This window comes from Equus asinus, chromosome 12, assembly GCF_041296235.1.
Source record: "Equus asinus isolate D_3611 breed Donkey chromosome 12, EquAss-T2T_v2, whole genome shotgun sequence".
Lineage (NCBI taxonomy): Eukaryota > Metazoa > Chordata > Mammalia > Perissodactyla > Equidae > Equus > Equus asinus.
Window position 1 is genome coordinate 81,853,162 of NC_091801.1, and position 26,101 is coordinate 81,879,262.

At 43.4% G+C, this 26,101-nt stretch overlaps 1 protein-coding gene across 13 annotated transcripts in view; it reads right to left on the minus strand.

Moving 5' to 3' along the window:
* The window catches only part of TRAPPC9 (trafficking protein particle complex subunit 9), a 623,416-nt gene that overhangs the window by 346,545 nt on the left and 250,770 nt on the right, over window positions 1–26,101 (minus strand). For 7 of the 13 annotated variants that reach the window (XM_070481654.1, XM_070481664.1, XM_070481657.1 and 4 more), the window contains one exon: window positions 15,733–15,831. The exons of the other annotated variants lie outside the window; for them this stretch is intronic. In XM_070481654.1, coding sequence (XP_070337755.1) covers window positions 15,733–15,831 — 99 coding nt within the window. The remainder of the gene's footprint in view (window positions 1–15,732; window positions 15,832–26,101) is intronic. 13 annotated transcript variants of the gene reach the window in all.

The following is a 26,101-nucleotide window of genomic DNA, read 5'->3' on the forward strand; positions in this document are numbered from 1 at the left end:
AGATAAAAGGACAAATAATGCATGATTCCATATATATAAAATATCTAGCATAGGCAAATTCATAGAGATAAAGTAGGTTAAAGGTTACCAAAAGCTGGGAATATGGTGGCACGAGGAGTTTTTCCTGAATGGGCACAGAGTTTCTAATTGGGGTAATGGAAATTTTTGGAAATAGTGGTGATAGAGGCACAACACTGTGAATGTAATTGTCACTGAATTACACATGTAAAAACAGTTAAAATTACATATCCATACATATATAACAATACAGTTTTTAAAAAGAGAATGAGAACTCTAAATAGTTGCTGCACTTGGAGAGGAGGAAGAGGCAGGATGGGTAAGCAGTAGGCTGGGGGCCCGGGTTCTGGTGAGGCAGGGGAGGAGTCGGGCTCTCATTCTGCAAGCAAGAGTTTCAAGAAGAGGGACAGAATCAGGCGTTTTAGAAAGATACACTATGATAATAAAACAAAAGTGACAAATTTTTAAGCTGCAATCAGGAGAGAAGAAAAGGAACTGGATCTCTCTCCACCTTCCTATCTGTAATGTTTCCAGTAATTTGGAGAGGAAGGTAGGTGTAGGTTCATCATACCGTGCAAAAAAAAAAAAAAAAAAAAAAGAGGTGGGGGGTGGGCATAAATCAGGTTCCCACCAGAAAAAGCAAAGCTGCACAAAACCAGGTGACCAGTAGGAGCCCATACAGGCCAGGGGGAAAGCTGGGCTGCCTGGGGGGTGGGCAGGATGAACTCCCGGCTCAGAGCCTATCCTTGGAGCTCTAGCTTCACGACTCCTCACCGAGCGCACCCATGCATTCATTGCTCGGCATCTATGGGCAAGGATCTGTGAGACACTTTAGGAAGCACTGAAATGAATCACAACTCTACTCCCGTCCTCCGGAACTTAAAGCCTGGGGCCAGGGCCATGCATGGCCCGCAGCCAGAAGGGAGGAAAGGACTCCAGGGGAGGGAGGGAGAAGGGGAGCACAAGGCTTCGGGGAGAAGTAGTAGCTGAGCTGCGTCTAGAAGGGAAGGTAGGACCCAGAGAGGTGGAGATAGAAGGGAGCTGTATAAGCTGCGGGAAGCACACACAAAGCCAGGGAGACGGCAGAGTGAGGGGTCTATACTCGTACCCGGGGTGCAGAGGAGCGGAGCGCGGGGTCTATACTCAGATCACCGACACGGCGGTGCAGAACGCAGTGTCCACACTTGGATCCCAGTTGGAGCAGCGTGGAAGCGGGGTGTACACTAGGATCTGGGGTGCACCAATGAGTGTACACTTGGACCCAGGGTGTGGCAGCACGGACGTAGGGTCCACACTCGGACCCAGGGTGCGGCGGAGCAGAGCGCGGGGTCTAAACTCGGACTTGGAGTGCCGTGGGGCGGAGCGCGGGGGTCTCAACTGGGATCCGGGTGCAGCGGAGCGGAGCGCGGGGTCCTAAACTCGGACGGACCCGGGGTCTGGCGGAGCGGAGCACGGGGTCTAAACTCAGATCCCGGGTGTGGCGGAGCGGAGCGCAGGGTTTAAACTCAGATCCCGGGTGTGGCAGAGCAGAGCACGGGTCTAAACTCGGACGGACCCGGGGTCCGCTGGAGCAGAACATGGGATCTAAACTTAGATCCCGGGTGTGGCAGAGCGGAGCACGAGGTCTAAACTCGGATGGACCCAGGATGCGGCGGAGCAGAGCGCGGGGTCTAAACTCGGATCCCAGGCGGGGCGGAGCGGAGGGCGAGGTCTAAACTCGGACATTTCCAGGGCGCCTCCTACAAACCCGCCTGTCATGGGCTTCACCCGGTGCTACTCAACTTGCTGTCCGAGGACCAGGAGCAGCAGGGATCCGCTGGGAGCCTGTTGGAAACGCAGATCTCCAACCCCGGCCCCACCCCACACCTGCTGAATCGGCTACTTTTAACTTGACCCTCAGATGATTCACCTGCTCTTTGACGTCTGAGAAGAACCTGCTTCACATTGCAGCCTTTCATTTACAATCTGTGAAGTACATTATTAGCATCCCCACTTTATATATGAAAAACTGAGGTTAGTGATAGGATGCATTTTGTCCAAGATAGTAACTAAGTTGGCATTCAAATCCAGGTACATCTGATTCTGAAATTTGTGCTCTTAAGCATATCATGTGGTATTTCCAAATCTCCATAAAATATTGGCACATACATGGCAACACTATTGTCATATCACTAAGGCAATAATTGAAATACCTAATACTTTGGAGCACTAAACTATGCACCAGGCACTGTGTCTAGCTGGATACAATGTCTCCCTGCTCTGTGAATTTTGTTAAGAAGGGGCTTGGGAGAAGCCAAAAGGACACGCCATGCCCTAAGGGCCCTTTCTAAAACAGCATCCGTGCCAGCCCTGTTATCTGTGTGATGCACTCTCAGTGCATCTCCAGGCTCCTCTACGAGCTCGTTGGAATTAATGGCAATTTTCAGTTCAGGCCTGATTGATCCCAGAGGGCAAGCGAGACTGGCTTCTCTCTCCCAGTTGACACTGCCCTGTATGGGAACAGCGGCTCAAAACAATAAGCGCATTCTGCCTTGTCCACTCAGAGTCTAAACAAGCAGAAATAGAGAATGATAGGAATATATCCAGTGTGCTCTGCCTTAACGAGAAAGAGACAAGTGGCTATAAAACACAACAAAACAAAAAAATCCAAAGAAAAAAAAGAGAGGAGGGTATTGGCTTCAGATACAAAGGGCGGAGTCAACCCTGACCCAGGTCCAGGTGGGTGGCATTGTCCACAGCCTGGGGCACTGAGCCACGTGTGCTGTCTAAGGGCATAGAGCACGTGGCATCGCACAAGCCTTGCTGAACCGGCACAGCAGACCAGCTGTGTTGACTTCAAGTCAGACTCAATGGCATTAGCTCACAGATTGGGAGTAGCCATGCAGGGTATCTGGGAACTCTTGAGTCAAGCACAGAAGTCGACAGCATACCCATTCTAGAACGGGCAGGCAAATGAAAGGCTTCAGAATAAAAGGACAACATGGCTAAGACACCCTTGAACTCAGTCCAACAGGCACAGAGGTTCAAGGGAGGATGGCGAGTCAAGGCACCGTGGGGGCCCATGAGTTCCACTCCCTCTGCCAGGGATGCCCGCCCACCTCTTCCTGGCACTTCCCACTCACACTGTATGGCCCATTCAGCTTCTGTGAAACTTTCCTTAAAACCCTCCTGGAAGGGCTGGGTACTCTCCTCTCTTTGCACCCATTTCACTTTTACTACATTCGTGCTCCTAGAATTTTCTCATAAGAACACTACAGAGCCAATAACCCAGCATTTCCACTCCATGGTTTATAGTTAACAGAAACATGCAAATAAGTCCACCAAAAAGACACATACAAGGACATCCATCCAGCAGCATTCTTATATAATAGCCCCAAACAGGAAATAACCCAAAGGTCCACCAATGGTAGAATGGGTCAGTTGTGGAATATTCATATAATAGAATACTACACATCCCAATGCAAAATGAATAAACTACCGCCACATGCAACAATGTGGATGAGTATCGCCAACATGATGTTGAGGAGAAGCAGGAAACAAAAAAAGTACGTATCCTCCACAGCCATTCATGTAAAGTTCAAAAACAGGGAAAATAATCTATGGCCTCAGACTCTGGGATAGCGGTGACTGGGGAGGCGGAGGGGCAGCGAATGAGCAGGGCACCACAGGAAGGACATGTGGGATGGCCACTAGTGTTTCACCTCTCATCTGAGAAATGGTTACATGAGAAGATTTAAAATTTCATGATTACACAAGGGCAGTCAATATTTTACTAAGCTGTATCATGATTTGTGTATTTTTCTGTTTTAATTCAATAAAAACTTCATTTAAAAAAAAACAAAAACAGCTACCATTTACTGAGCAAATATTATGGGACCATGCCAGGTTGAGCAGAGAGCATGCATGCACGATCTCACTGAACCTGGCTCCAACCCTGCTGGGTAGGCACCATCTTCATTTTCCAGATGGGGACCTGCAGCTAGGGGCCACTGTGACATGTAGCCTACGTCACTCTGTAACCAGGACGTAACCCAGGGGCTTTTTCACAATAAAGCCTGAACGATATTTTCACTATACTACAGACATCAGTAATCATCTGTTGACCCAATGACTTCACTAACTAGACAGTACGCTCCTTGACTATAACCTGCCTTTTGTTTTGCTCTGCATCCCCAGTACCCAGCACAGGCCTGATGGAGGAATGAATAAGGATTACGACCACACAACAACAGCTGAGACTGACAGAGCACTAAATAAGGGGCAGGCACTGTGCTGACAGCGTTTCCTAGAGTATCTCATTTAATCCTCATCATGACTCTATAACGCTGATACTATTATCTCTGCTTTACTGATGATGAAATGGAATGAGTGAAGACATGTATTCCTGGATGTGAAAGAATGAATGAAACCTGAAGGGCTTCTCCACCCTTATGGACCCAGGGCAATAAGCCACAGCCCTGAGAATACAGTGGCCCAGGACATCTTCCAAAGTTCGTAGCTCCCTCAACCCATGGGTTCCTGCTTGCTCCAATAAATATTTTCCCATTAGAGTGTACTTTCAACTAATTTAAAGATTTATTCCACCTTCTCCCCTTGTGAAGTTTTAAATGCCAGAGAAGCCCCACCAACCGTGAGGGAACTTGCCATAGGACATGCCATAAGCAAAGGCAAAGACTTCTTTACACCCCAGCCGACCATGCCCGCTACCTCCCGTTGACTCACCATTTCCACCAGATAAACCCAGTTAGCACCAAAACTACCCCCAAGGAAGGCACATACAATCTTGTTCTAAATCCACCTTTAAGTGGGTAATCAAGCTGATAAGAAAAAGTCCAGAATTTCAACCACGGATTGATAGCGTTGTCTCTTTACCAACTACATGGCATTTTAAAAATAGCATCTTTATTCAAAAATACACTTCTAATGTATATACGGTCAGAAGGTGCTAGATTGTTCCTGAAATTTCCTTGTGGTTTCTTTTGCTAGCCAGTTTGGTATCGGTAGCCCAGGAAAAATCAAACAATTTAAGCAATCCCTTAAAAGAGAATGAAATCCATCCCATGGCCGTCCTTTTTTTTAATAAAATATTTTTAAGATATTAATATTTTAATAAAATTTTTTTTAATAAAATATTTTTCTATTTTCTAGAAGATTCTCCACAGGTTTGTAATCCATAGTTGGTACCTAATCTGCAGCAGTCCACTGGCATGCTCAATGATAAGAAAAGATGTATTGGACAATATGCTCATTTTTTTCTTATGGTTAAAAAAAACAATATTACAAAGTCTGACCCATGTAATTTATTTACAAATAAACATGAGTAAGTGGAACTCAGAGCATTATGTTTCAAAACTGATGCCCAAGGAAAGTCTAGAATTTCCTAGTTTTCTTGGGAATTCATGGTTTTCTGGGATGTTTTCAGGTGTGGTTGATGAAAACTCCTGTTTTATCATATTCCTAAGGTTCAGTTTCCTTATTCATAGAATAAAGATAATATCTGCCATGATTATTTCTCAAATAACAGAAAAAAAAGAAAATGAACGTGAAAGTGCCCTGTAAACCAGAGTCTGTACACAAGTAGGGGCCTCGTTATTTAAGACACACTGACACGTGTGACCTCTTTCCTGGTTCTGGATGCCCTCACTGGGTTGTGCTCCCTTCCCTGACCCACCCCTTCCAATATGCTGTAGGTTCCAAGACTCAGCTCTCTGACTCTCATGTCTTCTCTCCAAATATGTGTCTGACATTGCCCTGGAAGGTGGTCTCTATATTCCACTCCAAAACATGCCAATCAATTTATTAAAAGGTTAAAAGATGCAAAGCAATACCAGATACTGTTGAGTGAGTAGTACCTTTTTAGCAGAAGTACAGAGAAATGCATAGGAATGATAAACATCCAACTGGGGCCTGTGGTTTCCCTCTGTGGAGAGGGAAAGGCTCTGACGTATCCTCGTGCACAGGGGCTTTAAAGGCATCAAAGGAACCCACCCCTTAACCTGGGTGGTAGATACACAATTGATCATTTTTCTTTATACCTTTTTGGTATATCTCAAATAATTCCTAAGGACTTTTTTAAAACCTACTCCACCAAAAAGCTGTTAATCTTTTCTTAGTTTTATTTTCCCTTGTTCACTCATTCATCATTCACCAGTATCTATTCTAAGACAAGCTCCATGGCAGGAACAGTAAATACACAAATACCTAAGATCAACTCATGCCCTTGAGGAACATATTCATTGTCTGATATTTTGGGGGTGGGGGAGAGAGGGAGAGAGGAGAGAGAAAAGGAGGAGAGGAGAAGGAGAGGGAGAGAGAAAGGGGGGATGGGGAGGGAGGGGGGGATGGGAGAGAGCGAATGATAATGACCACACCCTGAAAAGGCACCACCACAAGGGGGCACTCAGCTGCAGGGGCAAACGAGGAGATGGACACAGAGGGATGGAAGCTAGAGGACTTACTGGAAGTGGGCCCATACTCTTAGATGGATCACTCATTGAAACCACAGCTGTTCTCTCCTTCCTCTTCATTTTACACACGGAAATAAAAGCCAAAGAGCTGGACTTGGAATTCAGACATCCCAGCTCCCAGTAGTGACCTGTTCACTATATCCTCAAACCACTCATTCCATGCTTATAAAATATATTTCACCTTTAACTTGTCCAGATAGACTGTTCACTCCATAGATGCATGTCTTCCAATTAAGTCATAAGTTCTAAATAGCGAGAACGATCTCTAGTTTCCTATTGGGGTGTGTATGTGTCTGTGTGTATACACTTAATGCCTTGCTTCCCCCAGTACGCCTGGCACTTAACAAGAGCATAAAAATGTCTCTCATATCCATCTCAATCGATGAAGGAAAGATAATTCAATTCAACAAACAATGCTCTTACATACCAACTAAGAAAACTTCAACGAATTTCAAAATTCCACCCAACAATACCTCATATTCCACCATCTCTCTGCCTCGAGTATCTTGCCACATTATGCACACAGCTATCCTCACGAAACAGGAGGCAGATCAAGGGCAACCTTTCTCCTCAAAAACCTTGGACGGCTCATCAATAGTAATTCCTCAGCATGGCATTCTTGGCCTTCCTGGGTCAAGCCCCATGCTGTCTTTCCAGCTTCAACTCCCACTAGATGTCTTCCAAAGATTTATTTGTGCTACAGCCACTGCCCTAAAAGGCCACACATTGTCACAGTTTTCCCCTCAGCCAGTAATTTTTGAACTACTTCCTCCACCTATCCTAATTGTAACTAATCCTTGAGAAAAAGCCCAAATGGCCACTCTCTCTCTTTCCGTAGAACATTTCTTCTATCTTTTTGTCACGCTGAGTTTGTTCTTCATGTGGGAAGAGTCAACTGTTTAATTTCTCTTCCAGCTGTAAGCTACTTGTGGGTAAGAGAACCAACCCCATTTCTACCCCAGCATGCCTCACAGTGGGGATTCGTTAAAAGTCAGAGGAACCAGTCTACTCATTAGACTATGTCTCCATTCTATTTGTTTTGAACCCCCTGATCAAAGAGTCCTTCTAGATAAATCAGCACTGAACGTATGCCCTAAGGGACACCAGCTTTAGAGCCCCTCGTAGTGGTATTCTAATAATTAATGAGTAAATATTAATAAAGAGATCCTTGGACTTCTAAAGCAATATGTGGCGAAGTTAGAGAAATAGTAGGTAGTGAAGCAGGAACAATGCATCTTAAGGGACTGAGTCTTCTTCTTCCTCCAGTGTGAATCTATATTCAAATTTAAAAGATGATTTTAGCACTGCAGTGCTTGGCAGTGGCTGCAAAGCTAACTTTATTGTTCTATTTTTTTTAAGGGCAAGGGAGGAACCTCTACTAATGTTAATTACTCATGCTGCCCATTCATTTATCGAGTTTATTCACGTTTAAGCATAAAATGCACTCAATTTTTGTTTCCACTTCAAAGTACATGTATGCATTCAAATGCTGCTGAGCGCCCTGGGGGAACAAAGCAGACCGACTGATAGACTCTTCCAAGGCAAAAGGGTTAATGGTGACCATGGCAACCGCCTCCAAGAATAGCATCATCTGCAGCAGCATTCATGCTGGGGCAGTGACAGAACGGTTATAAATATACCTATTAGCAGCCTGAGCTGAATCTTTAAACAGCACTGTTGGGAGAGAGGATGCCTAAAAATAGCTCCACACGATTGCATTTGAAGACGTGTCCTCAGAAACACTGCATCTCGTGCACACACGCACAGAATGGTTTTTAATTTTCTTTTTTACAAGTGCCAAGAAGTGAACGTTGGAGGCACACAATAGACTATGTGACATTTTATGACCTTCCTCTCTTACTACAATATTCCAAAAAGAAGCCCCCAAGACAGAAAGGGCAGCCATTTGAGGGTCCAGCTTGGACAAGTGGCTCAAGTGACTGCCCCAGCACCCCCCACAGCAGGGCAGCCCCCTGGCAGACTTCACGTGTAATGCTCACTGGGACGGCTGTTCCTGCAATGACCCCATGTGGAGAAGGACAGGCCAGGGTGAACACAGCTCCCAGGGAGGCGGGTCCCATCCCCACCTTGCTTCACACCCGGGTTAGAGGCCACATCTTCCGTGCAGTCTTCTCTTCTTTCTGCTACTTCCACCTGCAGGGACATCTTATCCACACTCCTCCTAAAATAGAGATTATTTTCTACATAGGAGCAGGGGGCTTAAAGCCAGAGAGTTGCCAGCTTGAATTCCAGCTTAGCCACATTACTAGTTTACTTGCATAAACAAATCAACCTCTCCAAACCTTCACTTCCTCATTTATAAAGAGGGACCATGCAATGTCTAAATCAGAGGGCTGTTATAAGGAAAAAGTCAGAGAGTAAAAGAAAGATGTCCAGTACCTGGTAGCATTCAACCTGTGAGTTTCCTTCCTTTCCGCACTCTCTTATTTATGCTCATTGATTCCGGCCCTCTGGAAGGCTGGCAACAAACCATTCAAGTTATGCGTCCACGTGGCGTGGTGCCCAAGAGAAAAACCCCTGTTAGCGGGGTGAATGAATGAGTGACTGCAGCTCCGTCCTGGTCCCTAGAACACAGAGAACGGAAGTGCCACCCTGGCTGCCTCCCAGGCCCAGATGTGGTGCCTCCTCCTCTGTTCCCATCTGCCACAATTCCTCAATCATTCTATCATTTCAAAAGAAGAGATGAAACAGTATGACACCTCTAGCCCTAAAGGACATGTGCAACAAAACACATATGGCAGAGAAAAACTCTACCTACAAAGAGGGGAGTGCCAATATATGCCACTGCCCTCAAAGAGCAAGTCATGTCCCATGACTTGGACCTATGGACCTGATGGCCAGCCGCGGTACCCAGGTCCAAGTCAGTCAGCACACGAGGGACTGACCTCAGGCCCCTCAACCCATGTTTTCACCTATCTCATGTGTAAGCTTCAGTCTCCATGGAGACAATAGGCTCTACCTCACAGACGTGTTGGGAAGAATATATAAGATAAAGCACAGAAAGTGCTGAATGTGCTTTCCCACCCTCTGCCTGAGCTGTCTGGCACGGCCTGGGTGACAGGTGACCCTCAGGCTGTATCACGAGCACCTATCTCTCTGGTTGGGTTCAGCCCACGGAGAGACGGCAGGAGACAGAAGGGCAGGAAGAGGAGAGTCTGGGATGTCTGTCTCTCCTCCCTCTCCGCCACAGCACTGTTGGGCTGTGCCCCTGTGCCCACCCTGTCTGCTACTCTTCCATGGCTCCAGCTCTCAGAAGGCTCTGGCCACACCATTTTGTCCCCTCACCCCCTCAGGCCTAGAGGGGCTGGCAGCTTCCCACTGTTGTTAGTTGCTGAACATCCTGCCGTTTCCCTTAACCCCGCCCACAATGCCACCTGCGCCTGCCTGCTTTTCCCTGCTAGGCCCTGACCACTACAGGCATCTACCTTCTCTTCCCTATCACCTGCCCCTCAGAGGAAGAGACATGTCCCACACTTCGGGTGTGGCGGAGGGGGGGCTCTCTGCCAAAGGATCAGAAAGGCACAATATTGGCATATTTTGCAAATTTTGCCCATCTCTAGTCCTCTATAAAAATAGGAGTAAGCAAATAACCAACCTGACAGGCATAGGAATGACAAACACCAAATTCAAGACGATGACTAGCTAATTCTGGAGTGGGAAGGCAGGACAAGGAATGAAATCAGAGCATTTTCTTATATGCTACATTAACTCAACTATATCTTTAATGTTTGATTTTTTTAAAAGGGAAGGGAGGGAGGCAGGCAGGCAATATGGTAAAATGTTAAGAATCCATGAGCTGAAGGGTGGGGTAGGGTGGTCCATGGATGTTAGTTATATTATTCTCTATACTTTTTCTGTAAGTTTCACAATTTAAAATAAATCTCATGTTTAAAAACTTCCAAAGGCAACTCAGGCCCACAGAGTTAAGTCGCTATTCTCTGGCATGGATTCAAGGCCCTTACCAGCTGCCTAGAAGCCCATCCATGGTGACAGCCTGCCCCTCCATCCATCCTGTCATGCAGACACACAGAGCCCCAACTCATTGCCCAAACAGGCTGCGAGTTGGCAGGCCATGTGCTTCTTTTCTCTGGCCAGCATGTCTGTCATTTATTGTGCCCAAGAAGTTCCTAAATATCCTTTCAAGCACAATTCAAATGTCAGTTTCTTTCTGGAGCCTTACTGAACCTCCCAGACATAGTCAACAGCACCCAATATCCCAAACTTCTCTTGTAATTATCACACTGTAATATAATTTCTATATATTTTCACGACGATGGTAGTATGGTGAAGTAGTTCTCAAGTGGCTGGCTTCAAACCTGGTTCCACCGCTCCCCATATAAGTGACATCACCTCTGAGTCTGGGTGCTGAATCTTTGAAGCAGGGAGAGGTAACAACAGAACCTAGGCTTGTTGTCACCACTGAGCGAGGTTACGCATGGCAAGTACTAAGGACAGGAATGGAATGATCTCATAAATCAACATTGGTCATTATCATCATCACCTTCCCTGATGGGCTAGGAGCTCTGATCTCATTGAATCCTCCCTCCTCTCCTCCCCATTTCAATGAGAGCTATAATTGTCCCAGTTTTGAGATGGATAAACTGAGGTTCAAAATGACTACCTTGCTCAAGGCCACAGAGCTAGCCAGTCATGGAAAAGAGGTGTCAACCCAGATCCGTCTGGTCCTGTCTATGGCACCTTGCCACCTCCTATATTTCAAGTATCTGTGTTAGTATTTTAATCTAGTTAATTCAGTTGCTTTTATTGAATTCACAACTACATGCACAGCACTTCACAGGCACTAACTTTAATGATCACAACAATCTTGCAAAGGAGTAATTATTTTACTGATGAAGAAACTAATGTTCAGAGAGATCAAGAAATGAGCCAGGGTTGCACAGTAAGGACCAGAATTTGAATCCAGATACCTCTTTTTTCAACTTTTTTTGATGTATAGGATATGTAAAACTTAAATAGTATAGGGTAATCACCATCCACGGACCCAAATCCAGGGGGCTTTAACAAATCTTAACATTTTGCTGTATTTCCTTATAGGTAAAGCCCCTAAATGCACCTATCTTCCTCCTCAGAGGTAACCACCCTCCTGAAGCTGATGTCGGTCATTCACATATATTTTATATACTTACGTATCTAGATATATTATTGTTCTGCATGTTTTTAAACATGATGGAAATGTAATCTTACTAATCACTTTATTCTGAAACTTACTGTCTTCACTCAACATATGATCATTTCAAGATTTAACCACACTGATAAATGTAGATTTAGTTCACTCACTTTAACTACTGTATGGTACTTCAATATATGAATTTGCCACTTGTTATTTGAGGCCTCTATTAACAGACATTCAGCTGCTTCTAATTTTTCACTATTCAAACAGCACTGCGGGAACAGCCTGGACCTGGCCCCTTGTTCAAGAGGTCCTCTGATGGATCGTCCAAGAAGGAGGGATAATGGGTCAAAAACACACACAGCCTCAACTTTCCTAAGAGTGCCAAATGGTTGTACAAATTTATACTTTGGCCAACATTATATTTATAAGAATTCCTCTTTTGCCATATTCTTGCCATTTCTGGTATTACAGACATTTTTTTTTTAATTTTCCCAGTCTGATGGGTACAGATTTTACAAATGTGAAACTGTACCTGTCTCATCCATCCATCCAGTCACGTACCCAACAAATACATGACCTGTTTTGTGCCAAGCATTGTGGAAGCACACTGACAACACAACAGACAAAATCACTGCCCTTCTGGAGGTGCAGGCAATGAACAAAAATCAAAGAGATAATGAAGGTAACGTCAGGGGCTACTAAGTGCCATGGAGAACAACAAAGCAGGGTAAAAGCAGGGAGGATGAGGGAGCTGTACATCAGAGCACGTTAATATGCATCTCCCTGGTTCACATTTACAGGAGCATTATAAAGACATTTAATCACGGGCTGGGGCACAGGCAGGGCTCAAGCAAAGTGAGCAGACAGGAGCACTCGCATGGCCGAGCCAGGGGGCGCCGGCAGTGTGACCCGTGCCAGCTCAGGCTTCATCTTCTGGGAAAGGCCCACTCAGCTCCACCACCATCTCTCTTACTTACTGATTCGTGTGTCATGTATCATGAGAACCCCTCGTACACTCTAGATACCAGTCCCTTCTGGGGATGTGTGTTGGTCATATCTCCCTTTCTGTGGATTCTCTCTCCTTCTGTCTTTTTAATTTTTTTCATGAGGATATATCATATATACCTAAAGATGCATAATATAATAATATTCATGTGACTTAACTTTAAATTGTGTTCACAGTCTCCTTTGCAGAATTTTGTAAAAGTTTAATGTAATCAAACTGGGCAGCCTTTTTCTTTATAGTTGGTGCTTTATATGCCAATCCTAAGAAACCCCTCCCTCCCCTAAGGTCGTTGACATTGTGTCCTATGTTATCTTCTAAAATTGTGAACATATTGCTTTTTCATACTTGAGCATTGATCCTACCTGATACTGATCTTTCTTACAGTATTCCAATTTTTTTCTACAGGAATAGTCAAATGGTCCAGTATTATTTATGAAAAGGTTCTTACTTTCTCCCGCTATTTATAATGCCCCCCTCCGTCATTCCATATTCCATTGATTCTAAAATTCGTATCAGAAGACTTCTATAAACCTGTGTTAGGTCTGCCATCTGGCTGACAACAATTTTAAAACATCATATATTGTAAAATGAATTCATACTTCAGAGAGAAAACAAGAGTGCTTCTTAGAATTTATGAAATAGGGCATGTCAAACTTCCCTATACCAATGGATCTGATTTGGGGCTTTCTGTTCTCTTCCATTTGCCTATCTGTCCCTGTACATTGATCAGACTGTTTTAATTGCTCTTGCTTGATAAGCCTTAATATCTCCTAGAGCAGGATTTCTCCACTTGGTCCCATTCTTCCGTTTATTTTGGCTATTCTTGGGCCTTCTTCTTCCATATGAATGCTAAGATTAGTTTGCTAGGTTGATTTAAAAACTCCTGTTGGGATTTTGCTAGGAATTACATGTAATTCATAGATTAATCAGGGAGTAAGTTGACACCTTCACAATACTGAGTCTTCCCATCCACGAATATGGTATATAGTTTGCTATTTCATCAGGTCTTCTCTTATGCTTTGTAATACTCTTCATAAAGGTCTTGTGTACATTGTTAGATTTCCTTCAAGGTATCTTAGAGTATTGCTGGCTACTGTGAACAGGAATATTTTAAATTGTATTTTCGAATTAGCTTTCATTGGTATAGAGATATGCTATAACTTTTTATTTCGAACCAAGAAAATTTGTTGAACTTTCTCACCAATTCTAACAGTTTGTCCATCGGTTCTCTTGAATTTTCCACATAGACAATCCTCTCATCCACAAATAAGGACAGTTTTGTTTCTTCCATTCTAATTCTTACATCTTTGTCTTTTCTTATTGCATTAGATAGAACTGGGATAATTTTGAGTGGAAGCAGTGATAGCAGACATCCCTGTCTTGCTCCTGACTTAAAAAGTAATGAGTCTAAAGTTTCACTATTAAGTATGATGTTTCCTATAGATTTTTCAGACACCCTTTATTAAGCTGATATTACTCCCTTGAAGTCTTAGTTTACTAAGAATTGTTATTATGAATATATATTGAAATTTTCTGTAACTATTTAAATTATCATATTTTCCCTCAATTAATTTGCTAGTATGATATGTAACATTGAGAAACTTTCGAACACAGAACCATTGTTGCATTTCTAAGATAAAGCCTACTTGGTCATGACATATTGTTCCTTTTATACCAGGCAGAATTTGATTTGCTAATGTTTTATTTAGGATTTTTGCATTGTGCTAAAATCCTAACCACAAATGACCCTTTTGGACCCAGAACCCAGCTAACTGCTTCGTATTTTATTTCTATTTCACAAAATGTTTATCTTATTTTTTAACTCACGGAGGTATTTTGGTTTTCTCCTTTTAAATTTTTCTGTTATTGCCTAAGCCCTATGCCAGCAAGGACGAGTCAAAGCAGGACCTTACTGGGCCACCTTGATGGAATTCCATGCCAATTCCCTTTCTGTAACTCCATCCTCACCGTCTCTCCCTCATCTAAGTTCAGTACTTACTGCCTTAAGTAAGACAACGCATATTAAAGTTCCTAGTAGAATACCTAACATATAATAGAGCTGATTCAATCCAGCTAACAAGTTGCTGAATATCCAATACACTGGTTGAATTCTTAAAACCAACTTTTTTCAAGAAGAAAGCACTCAGAAATGTTATATATTTAAGCAATTTATGAAGATATACTTAGTAAGTTCTCCACCAGCTACTCAATTCTTCTCTGTGCTGGAGTTTCTAAGTACCTTCTCTGCCTCCTTTGGCAATACATTACACAATGCTGTATATGCAGGAGGCAACTGTGCGGGCCACTGAGGCATGCATGCCAGGTGCCACAGCAGACACCTGTCTGCCCACTGATATCAGAGCAGGTTCCAACTGGGGTTTGGTCAAGAACTAAATCCTACACTCAACCTATAGGAATGTGTGTCAGCGGGTACCATGTGTGCATGTGTGTGCAGGGGCAGGGGAGGGGAGAGGTATGCACATGATTGTCTACATATACTCACATTTCAACTCAGCTTACATTCAAGACACTGTAAGTATCTCCATCAAAAAAGCAAACACCTCTACTCAAAACTGTTTTTTAAAAAAGAACAGTATGACATTTTATAATTAATCTGAGCTTTTAAAACTTCTACGTTGATGATATGGCCTGCATATTTCTATGCCTCTTATACTTTATAATGAGTAATAATGAGCTCCTTATAGTTTCCCACACACCAGGCTCTGAAACCACTTGCCCTGTCATTTATAAACTCTATAACTTTGGGCAAGTTACTTAATATCTACAAGCCTCAACTTTTTATAGAAAAAATGGAGCTAAGAGCCCTCATTTTGCAGTGTGATTTTAGTAACCAAATGCAAGAAAGTATATGAAGCTTTTTATATTATCACCTCTTCTCTCATTTTTCATTCCATATTTTACTCTACCCTGCAATATTAAACAGCTAAATACCTACTTTAGTATGAACTTAAGCAGAAAATCCAGTAAAGCATAAGTGCTTCCTGGGGCAAGAACATCTTTCCACATCTGAATCCCTCTCAGCTGCCAAGCTCAACGCTCGCGCCTCTTACTCAGTGCACACTTACATGAAGCGTCTTCCTCAGTGGAGGCTGAGCAGATGCTCTTAGCACACATGCAGGAGTCCCCATCTCAGAAACGTCTCCATGTCTCAGTGATGCCTTATTCTAGGCATGAGACAGAAAGGCACAATCAAGAACTAGAGGAGATGGCGAGTTGCATTGGCTAACACTGTAAAGATAGGTTGGCTGTGTCAGAAAAGAAGCTACTTCAATTCCTTTGTCATAAAAGAGTCATAATATTTATTTATAGCTTGATAACTTCATGGCAGGAAGATGGGAAATCAAAGAATAAATCAGAACTTACGAACATTATCAGAGTTATTTTTATCTTAGGCGTGAACATCACTCTGGCCTAAATGAGCATAATTACAATGACTGATGATAGACACACACACACGGCTCAATCACCAACAACACTTCACGGATTTAAAAGCATTTTATATGCATTATTTCACTTGATTCTCAAAATAAGCCCAGAGAGTTAATTTACATAAGAGGAAACTGAAGCTGAAATAGGCAAAGTGACGTACCATCAGCCAGGAAAAGCGTATGGAGTCAGTGCCAGGCCACAGGTCCCGACACGCACACCTCATGCCAGGCACCAAGAGGTTCTGGGGCTGGAGGAGGTAAGCACAAACTCTCATGTGGCACTTTCAATAGAGAGGGAAGACAACCACGTATCCATTCACTTAATCAGGAAATATTCATTGAGATCTTATGGTGTGTCAGGTGCTGGCCCAGGTCCCTGGAGTAGGTTAATGAACAGCTGAAGCCCTACCCTCAGGGGGCTCACCCTCAATATCGTTCATACACACAACGTCCTACGGACAAGCAATGCCCACAGCAACAGAACAAGGTGGATGAGTGTGGCGAGGAGGGAAAACACCCAGACCACTTGACAGGGCCAGGTGTGCCTGAACATTTAGTATGCATATACACCTAGACCACTTTAATAAAAATGAGTCCCTCAGTGGGGATTCTGGGCTTTCAGAATTATTTTCCATTCACCATTCACAGGAATTAACCTCATTTTCACTTGACTTTCACATCTGGATTCTGGACTCAGCTTTATTATGCTGAACTCTTTTCTATGCCAAGTTGTCTGTTGTCAGAGATAAAAAACATACCCAAGGTACTGAATGGATTCACTACCTGAGAAGAAACTTGAGGACTGTCCATTTATCATCTCATTCTTTCTGCCCAGAGTCATGTTAAGGTACCACATGCCATACGTTGTCCACACCCAAGTTCAGGACAGTGAGAATCCCTCAGGCAGCATGCCTGGCATGCCATCGTCCCAACACGTCTCCTTGAGAGCCTCACGTCCACACTGACCCTGACCCCATCAGGTTCCTCCAGAAAGCCTCTCCTTTGAGGTGTACACCTTCCAGCTATCTTGCTGCAATTCAGAGAAAACTTCAGGCAATTCATTTAGAGACTCATATCCAACAATACTTATATTCACCTTGCAACAGAAGGCATAAAAAGATTTTTGGAACTGGTACATTCACAGTTCTGAGCATAAGATGAATGATATAAGGAACAACATGAACAGAGCTGGTCTCATTTTGTGCTCAATTTTTCTATTTACTGTTGCAATCTGTTCATACTTTACTGGGATTGCAAATTGTTAACTTATAGACACTATTTACTGCCATGTTCTATTGATTACGTTTCCGAAAGGAGCTAACCCATTTGGGAGTGGTTTTCTTGTTAAGTTCACTGCATCTAAAACAGAAAAAGTGCACAGGTAAGTCTTTTACGTTTTCAGTCTGTACTTTGATGGGCTAAACCAGTTTGCCTGGTGGAGCTAAATAAGATAATATACATGAAAACGTTTTCCAGGTGGCAGGAACTATTATTATTACACTCCTGAGAGCAATGGTGCTGTCAGCCTCTGATCTCCTTCCCATTGCTCTGTTCTCCCTGCAAACAACTAACGGGTCCCGCCAGCACGGTTGGCGTGGCCCCAGACATCAAGCCAATCCCAAACGAACCAGGAAATTCAAAAGCAACTGCAGGTTCCTCAGCTCTCAAGTAAGAAAAACAATATTATTCTCTTGCATTAGTAACTGGCCTTCAAATTCCTCATTTGTGACATGGGGATAAAATATCTACCATGAAAGATTGCTGTGTTGATTAAAATGTGTACAAATCATCTTCTTCCAAGGGGCCTGGCAAATATTTATCAATTGCCTGCTCATCGCATCCAAGTGTTTGCTCAACTTGACCCAGTATATGAAGCACAAGTATGAGCCCTGAGGAACCACAAGAGGACTCTATATAACACACTATGCACGCACGTGCACACACGCACACTCACACGTATATGTGTAGGTAGGTATGTGTTTATGTATAACACTATATAAACTCCAAAGGATTCCAGACTGGAAGAGAAGGGGAAACAGAGAGCTACTCAGCTAGAGCTAAACATTTGCAGCCTGCCATGCAGTGAAAGGCATGGGGAGATAAGCGGACAGGACTCTCAGGTGAGAAATATGTGTACGTGGCAGTGATGGTGGTCACACAGTGACTATAATAATGGTGAACATATGTTGAGGACTTAGCAAGTACCAGGCGCTACTGTCAAATTCTCTACTTATATTACCTCATTTAACCATCACAACAACCTCATATGTATACATTGCTATTACTACCCTCATTTTACAGATGAGGAAACTGAAACCCAAGAGTTAATTGGAGTGGATACTAGCTGAGTCAAAGGAATTAGCCCAAAGAATCATTGATAACCAAGGTAGTAACTAGAACTAGGAGAGGAGAGGAGACCATCAAGATAGAGACTGAAAGGTGTAAACATCAGCTGGTTGATAACCAAACTCCAGGCATGCCCACATTCAGGGGTCAGGGAAGAGGAGGCACCTATGAAGGGGTCAAAGACGAGTGGGTTAAGGGGTGCTGAGACGGTCCTGGAACCCAGGAGCCAAGAGGAGAAAGACTTTCAACAAGGACCCCAGGGGTATGGCTGGGTCTCTGCCCTTTGATCCTGCCCGTTTGGCACTGTCTCCTACATTTTTTTCTGTCATTGACTTAAACAAGGACAAAATAAGCAAGTTTATTTCAATTTTGTGGACACCACAGGTCTCTAGGGAAAGCTAACCTGAAAGACTGCAGAGCTGAAATTGTAAGCAACTTCTACTGGCTGATACATGGAATCAAAACCAATAAGATGACATCTAACAAGGATTCACCTAACTCCCACATTTAGTTTGCAAAAAAAAATCAATTGCACAGGGACAGTTTAAGGAGGTTGAGATTGACAGCAGATGATGTGATAAAGATGGAGGGAGGGAGGGGTCCCTGATACTCTCACTCCTGCTCAATAGGGGCCAACAGCATGACTCAGCAGGGGCTATAACCTCAGGTCACATTAGCAACAAAGCAGGCCTGCACAGAGGATGCTGTGATCTCAGGTACTCAGCACTGGGTCAGACCTTGCAGGCAGGTCTGGATTCCATCCTCTGATGGACTTGACACTGTTGATAATGCCTCCTACTGAACATCCTTCCTTCCTCTCTGCATTAGTCTGGGTTGGTTCCACCTGAGGCCTCTCCTTGGCATGGAGCTTGCCATCTGCATGTTCACAAGGCACTCTCCCTGTGTGCTGGTCTACCCTTTTGATAAGGACACCAGTTCCATTGGATTGGGGCTCATTGTAATGGCTTCATTTTCACTGGACTATCTCTGTAAAAACTCTGTCTCCAAATACGGTCACATTCTGAGGTCCTGGGGGTTAGGACTTCAAAATATGAATTTGGGGAGGGGACAATTCAACCCATGACCTTTAGTCTCTCTGTGACCCACAAGTCTGTCATCAGCTAACTACTTTTCTCACTCTACATTCTCCTCCCAGTCACAATGACAATAGCTGCCTTTATGTCAGTAATGCTCAGATCTTTACCATAAGGCTAGCTCTCTCCCCAAGATTCAGATGTGAAGCCAGTTGCCTGCTGAGCATCTCCACCTACATGTCCAGAAACCTCCAACTTGAAACGTCCCATGTTGCTCTTGTATTCTCTGTCTCATTAGGGAAAGAGGCAGTATTCAATGGAGGTCAAGACCATGGACTGTGGGGCCAGAAGAACCAGAGTGGAATCCTGGCTCCCCCGCTTCCAGCTGTGTGACCTTGGGCTAGTTCCTTCCCATTTCCTCACCCATGAATGGGGATTTACAGGTTTCTTATAAAGATTCACCACTGAATATATGTTGCAGGCTTAGAACAAGGCCTTGGCATTATGTCTCATACACGTGAAGTACTTATTAGGTTAGTTACATCTGAGTAAAGCCATTCTCCCAGAAACTCATGCTAGAAAAACATGAATTTTAGGATCAGCTTATCAATTTCCACAAAGAAGCCAGCTGGGTTTTTGACAGAGACTGCAATGAATCTGTAGATCAATTTAGGTGGTATTGCCATCTGAACAATATTCAGTCTTCCAATCCATGAACATGGGATGTCTTTCCATTACTGAGGTCTTCTTTAACTTCTTTCAATGATGTTTTGTAGTGTTCAGTATATGTCTTATACTTTTTTGTTAAGTTTATTCCTAATTATTTTGTTATTTTTAACAGTATTATGAAAACAATTTTCTTAATTTCCTGCTCTTTGTAAATGTTTACAAATACAATTGAGTTTTGTATATTGATCTTATACCCCACAACCTTGCTGAACTTGTTTATTAGTTCTAATAGTATTTTAGTGAATTACTTATATGAGATCATGTCATCTTCAAGTAGAGGTAGTTTTACTTCTTCTTTTCTAAACAGGATGCTTTTTATTTCATTTCCTGGCCCAATTATCTGGTTAGAACTTCATGCACAATGTTGAATAGGAATGGCCAGAGTGGACATCCTCGTCTCATTCCCGATCTTAGAGGGAAAGTGTTCAGCCCTTCACCATTAAGTATGATGTTAGCAGTGGGTTTTTCACAGATGCCCTTTATCCATTTGAGGAAGTTCACTTCTATTCCTAATGAGTTTGGGGTTTGGAGGAGTGATTTTTTATTATGAAGGGGTCCTCATAGTCTCTTGCCTGCAAATTCATTCTCCCCACACCTGCTAAAGTGATCTTTCTGAATGCAAAGCTGATCATATAACAGCTTTTTCCTTAGGTTACAGGACATTGCAGAAGCTCAGACCCCTCCCTCACTTCTCCATCCTCATTTTTCACTTTGCTCTTTGCCTTCTGGCAACAAATTGATTGAGATTTCCAAACATACTCTGCTACTTCTTTCCTCCATGAATTTACTCGGTGTGTCCCTGTGGTTGGAATGCAATTTCTATGACCACGCATTCCCCCTACAATTCTGTTAAATCTTGTCTTATTGTATCGGAAACTCTCTAAACAGAGCCCAGGTGAGCCTCCCTTATTCCATGCTGTCAATACCTTGCGAACCTGTATATCCTTAAAATTACCATACTGTGTTATAATTTCACATTTATGGGTCTCTCTTCCACAAGAGACAGACAACACATTAAAGCACTGTTTCTGTATTGACCTTTGTTTCCCCAGCATTTAACACAGTGTTTAGCATAGAGCATATAACATACGGCACTGGTGAATGAATGAATGAACGACTGACCACACTGACCCTTCACTTTACTGGCAGACTGATTTTTCTAAAGTGAAAATTTGATTATAATAATTGCTAAAAATCCTTCAATAGCTACTAATACCCTACAGGATAAAGTCCGAGTTTCTTAATGTGGCATAAAAGATTCCCCACGACCTGCCCAGTCCGACATCTCTCTATTCATACCTTTTGCTACACACACCACTCTCTAAACCCTGAAAACCATTTACAGCTCCCCTGACACCAGAGCTCTTTCAAGTCTCCCCACTTTTGCATGTCACACCCTCCATGCTGGACTGCCTCCAATGTCCTTCTCTACTGTTCACCTGGAAACCACCCAATCATTTTTCAAGAGTCAGCTCAAACATCACCTTTGAGCTCTAACTCTGTTTATACAGCTGTCTACTTTACTTGGATATTTCAAAGGCACCCTACACTCCCCAAATTTAAGACTGAACTCATGACAGTCTCTACCCTGCCACTGCCAAGTAAAAGAGAACACTTTTCCTTTCCCAGTTCCTAGCTCAATAACGATTCTACTGTTAGTCCAAATGCCTAAGTCAGAAACTCCATCTCCTCTCTCTGTACCTTCATCACCAAGTGCCATCCTTTTTTGTTGCCCAAAATCTCTGAAATCCACCCTTTTCTCTCTGGCTCTATGCCATCACCTTACTCCAAGCCATCATTGTTTTTCCCCTGGTCTAGTATAATAGCCTTCCGAATGACCCGTTTCCACACTGGCCTTCCTTCAAACACCACTCCCACACCAGAGGTGGGGTGCTAGATCTTATCATCTCACTCCTCGTGTCCCTCCCCTACTTGCAACCCTCAAAGGCTCCCACCACCCTGATGATAAACACCAAACTTCATGTGGGCCAGAAGCTGCACGTCCAAGTTTCCCTGACCACCACTCCAGCCTCCTAGCCCTCTCTGTTACATCTGCTTTGAAAGCCCACCCTCTCATCCCTTTGCCTAGCTAACAGTTACTCATCCTTTGGATCTCAGCACCTCCTCATGAAAATCTTGCCTGATACCCTTGTCTAGGCCAGTCTATGGCCTCAAAGAATCACATTCCTTTTCTTCACAGTTTTTATCTCAGTTTCAAATAATAGCCTCATTTGAATCAGAGTACTATGTCTACAGACTATAAATCCCATGAGAGAAGGCACCACGTCATTATGCCCCTATTGTACCAGCACATGGCTGGCACAGAAAAGGCACTCAATAAGTATAAGTTAAGTGAATAAACCTACAGGAAATCTTTACTCATTGCAAATTCTCAAGTAGAAATGACCACTTCACTCCTGTGGGCTCCTCTGTTCCTAGCTAGAATTCTAGCACAGAACTTAGACTATCTTACTAGAAAACTTTATTGCTATATCTCCCCCTACTGGACTCTGAGTTCCACATGGATAGAAGCTTTTCATTTCAATCCCTGGCACTTAGCAGATGCTCAATAATTATCTCATGATTGAAGAGCTCACTCAATGGACAGCTGGCATCTGAGTGCTACAATTTAAAGGGCAAAAGTTTTCACTGGTGAACACAGGGGCAGGGAGACCTAGGTGGGTTTCCAAACCAGGACTGTTGAGCTCAAGGACAGAAAGGCACAGAAGCAGGGGGAGGGGGCCCTCTACTCAGTGTTAGCAGTCTCTAATGTGGAGTTAGTGAGGCCCAGAGGCAGAGACTAGGACCAGTGAGTGGAAGCTGTGGACAGAAATACGAGGAAGAATCTGAGCTCCCATCACTGGACATGACCAAGCAGAGGTCCCACAGACATTGCTCACGTGCTATAGAAGGAATCCTTGCATGTGGTAGAGACTGAATTAAATTCTTTTTTTTAATTCAGTAAATATTTGTTGAACACCTATTACATGAACGCTAGGAACAAGGGAAACAGACATAGAGAAGACCCACATAGCACCCTATGGGAGCTTGCAGATGACTGTTCAGATTGCTTCCAACACTGAGATCCTAAGAAATCACTTTAATAAGTTAAAAAGACAGTCCCATTGGTTTTAATAAGCAACCCTATGGCCAAAAAGATAAATTTCCTTGGGTCTATTGACATGCGACTCCCTGACTGTCAATCAATGCCCCAAAAATCAGGCTAACTAAACCAATTGACTGTATAATTTGGTTCTTGCAACAGTTGCCAAATTGATTGGCAATGCCTAACTGGAAAAGGGGTCTATGTTCTAACAACAACAACAAAAAAGATATCATCTTACTTTTTCAGAGACACTTACAAACCTTTAAAATAATGTATCTGAGAGCCACCACTTTGCAACTGACATTCAAGGGCATACCTTGTTTGCTAACCACAGTAGTCAATGCCCTTGCTTAAGGCCTACAAGGAATGCGTGGAGAGGTGCAACACACTGGGGTTTGGAGTCAGGCAGCTCAGGTCTCCTATCCCACTAGCTGTGTGATGGAGAATAATTTCCTTCCCTCTCTGAGCCTCAGCTCATTAAATAGAAAGGCTAAATCTCAACACAGAGAGGACTGTTGTGGGAATCCGAAGAGTATCCCCACTAAAAGGCCTGATACACAGGCGGCACCCAAGGCACTGAACGTTCCCCCACCCGCCCCACTGTGCCCAGGAAAATGGAGTTAACATGTTCTTCAGCAAAACGACAGTCACACAGACATCTGGCAGCGCTGACCTGGGACAAGGAGACCTGGGCAGTCAATCCAACTTGGATGCTCACTAGCTGGGACTCCAGTGCATTCAGTTCACATCTCAGAGCCTCAGTTCCTGCCTCTCAAAAGTGAAAATAATGAGACTGCTTGCCTCCCAGGGCTACTGTAAGGCCCCTGTGAAAGCTGGATATCGAAGTGCTGTGTTAAACTTCTGTTATTATCACTGCAAGCAAAAATAGCTTCAAATTATTTTTTAATTACAAATTTATTTTCTTTCTTCTAGCATACAAGAAAAAAGCCACATGATTCCTGAAAGAAATCCGAAAACAATCTGCTTCTGCACCAGGAGCCTAGCAACCTTTTGCAATATAAAAACAAAACTGCTGAGAAGCTGGGAGCAGCGGCCCGCTCCTTCATGCCCTCTGCAGACGCAGAAGACACAGCCTCAGGCTCAGGAGAATGAATAAAGTAATCTTTAAGTTACAACCACAGGGAAAAGAGCAGAGCCACTGACACAATGTGGAGACTGTCGCAGGATCTCCAGAATGGAGATGTGGCCGAGAAAACACGTAAAAATAGAAAAACGTGAAAAGCAGAGAGAATGACAAAAATTTCAATGTAAGAAGGAGAGAGCCTCATAGAAGCAGGTCCAAATAAGATAAGCATAAAACCATTACGCTGCAGCAGAAATTGGAAAAGCACTCCTTTTCCATTCAAAAGGCTTCCTTTTCTTCTGCGGACAAGGAGGGGAGCAGGGAGTGACCCACCCACTGTCAATGGATGACAAAACGAGCGCACGGCTCTGGAAAGAGTCAAGAGCAGAACAAGTTTCCGTGTGACACCCTGAAGCACTAAGCAAGGGGCTGTGTCCAATGTGGGGCTAAAGATTCACTTCAAAGAAAAATCCAATTCTTTTCAACAAGTGGAACTTTCAGATGTCAATTCTGCATTAGACCATAAATTTTTTCACTAAATCCAGTAATTTTTCTTTTAAAAAGAAGAAGGCAGGTTCTTTTATAAGACTAATGCATTTTCACTGTCAAAATGTTAGGAAACATTGAGAAGCAAAAAGAAGAAAAATCACTTATAAACTCGAAATACAGAAATAACCCTTGTCATCTTGGTGTATATTCTTCTAGACGTTTTTCTATGCATACATATAAGGGTATATATTTTATAAGAATGGAATCACCATTCATACTGTTTGGTACAGCCTTTTATTACTTAAGTCATGGATATCTTTCCATGTTAATGCATGTCCTTCTAGACCTTCATTTTTAATGGTTGTATATCATATGGATATATCATAATTTATTTAATGAATTCCCTATTATTGGATGTTTCTGTTGCTTCTAATATGTCTGATATTATAAGTAATGCTATCACAAATGACCTAGAAAACACATCTTTGTGCACTAGTCTATTTCTTTTCCTTACGATAAACTACATACGGAATTATCAGGTCAAAAGATTAGCACAGGGGCTGGGCCGGTGGTGCAGTGGTTAAGTTCACACGTTCCACTTCAGCAGCCTGGGGTTCACCAGTTCCGATCCTGGGTGTGGACCTACGCACCGCTTATCATGCCATGCTGTGGCAGGCGTCCCACATATAAAAAAGAGGAAAATGGGCACAGATGTTAGCTCAGGGCCAGTATTCCTCAGCAAAAAGAAGAAGTTTGGTGGCAGATGTTAGCTCATGGCTAATCTTCCTCAAAAAAAAAAAAAAAAAAGATTTGCACATTGTGGTAGGACAAACAATGACACCCCTCCCCCCCCACCAAAGATGTCCATTCTCAATCCCCAGAACCTGTGAATACGATCCCCTACATACAAAGGGGACTGCAGATGTAATTAAGTCATGGATCTTGAGATGGGGAGACAATCCCGGAGCATCTGGGTGGGCCCAAAGTCACCACACAGGTCCTCATAAGGGAAAAAGGGAGGCAGGAAAGTCAGAGAGAGCTGAAGAGGGTACACAGCAGGCTTTCAGGATGGAGAAAGGGGCCGGCAGCCAAGCAATGCAGGCGGCCTGAAGAAGCTGGAGCAGGCCAGGAGACAGACTCTCCCCTGCAGCCTCAGAAGGTAGGCCTGATCTTCACCCAGAGAGTCTTCTGACCTCAAGAAATGGAAAGTAATAAATT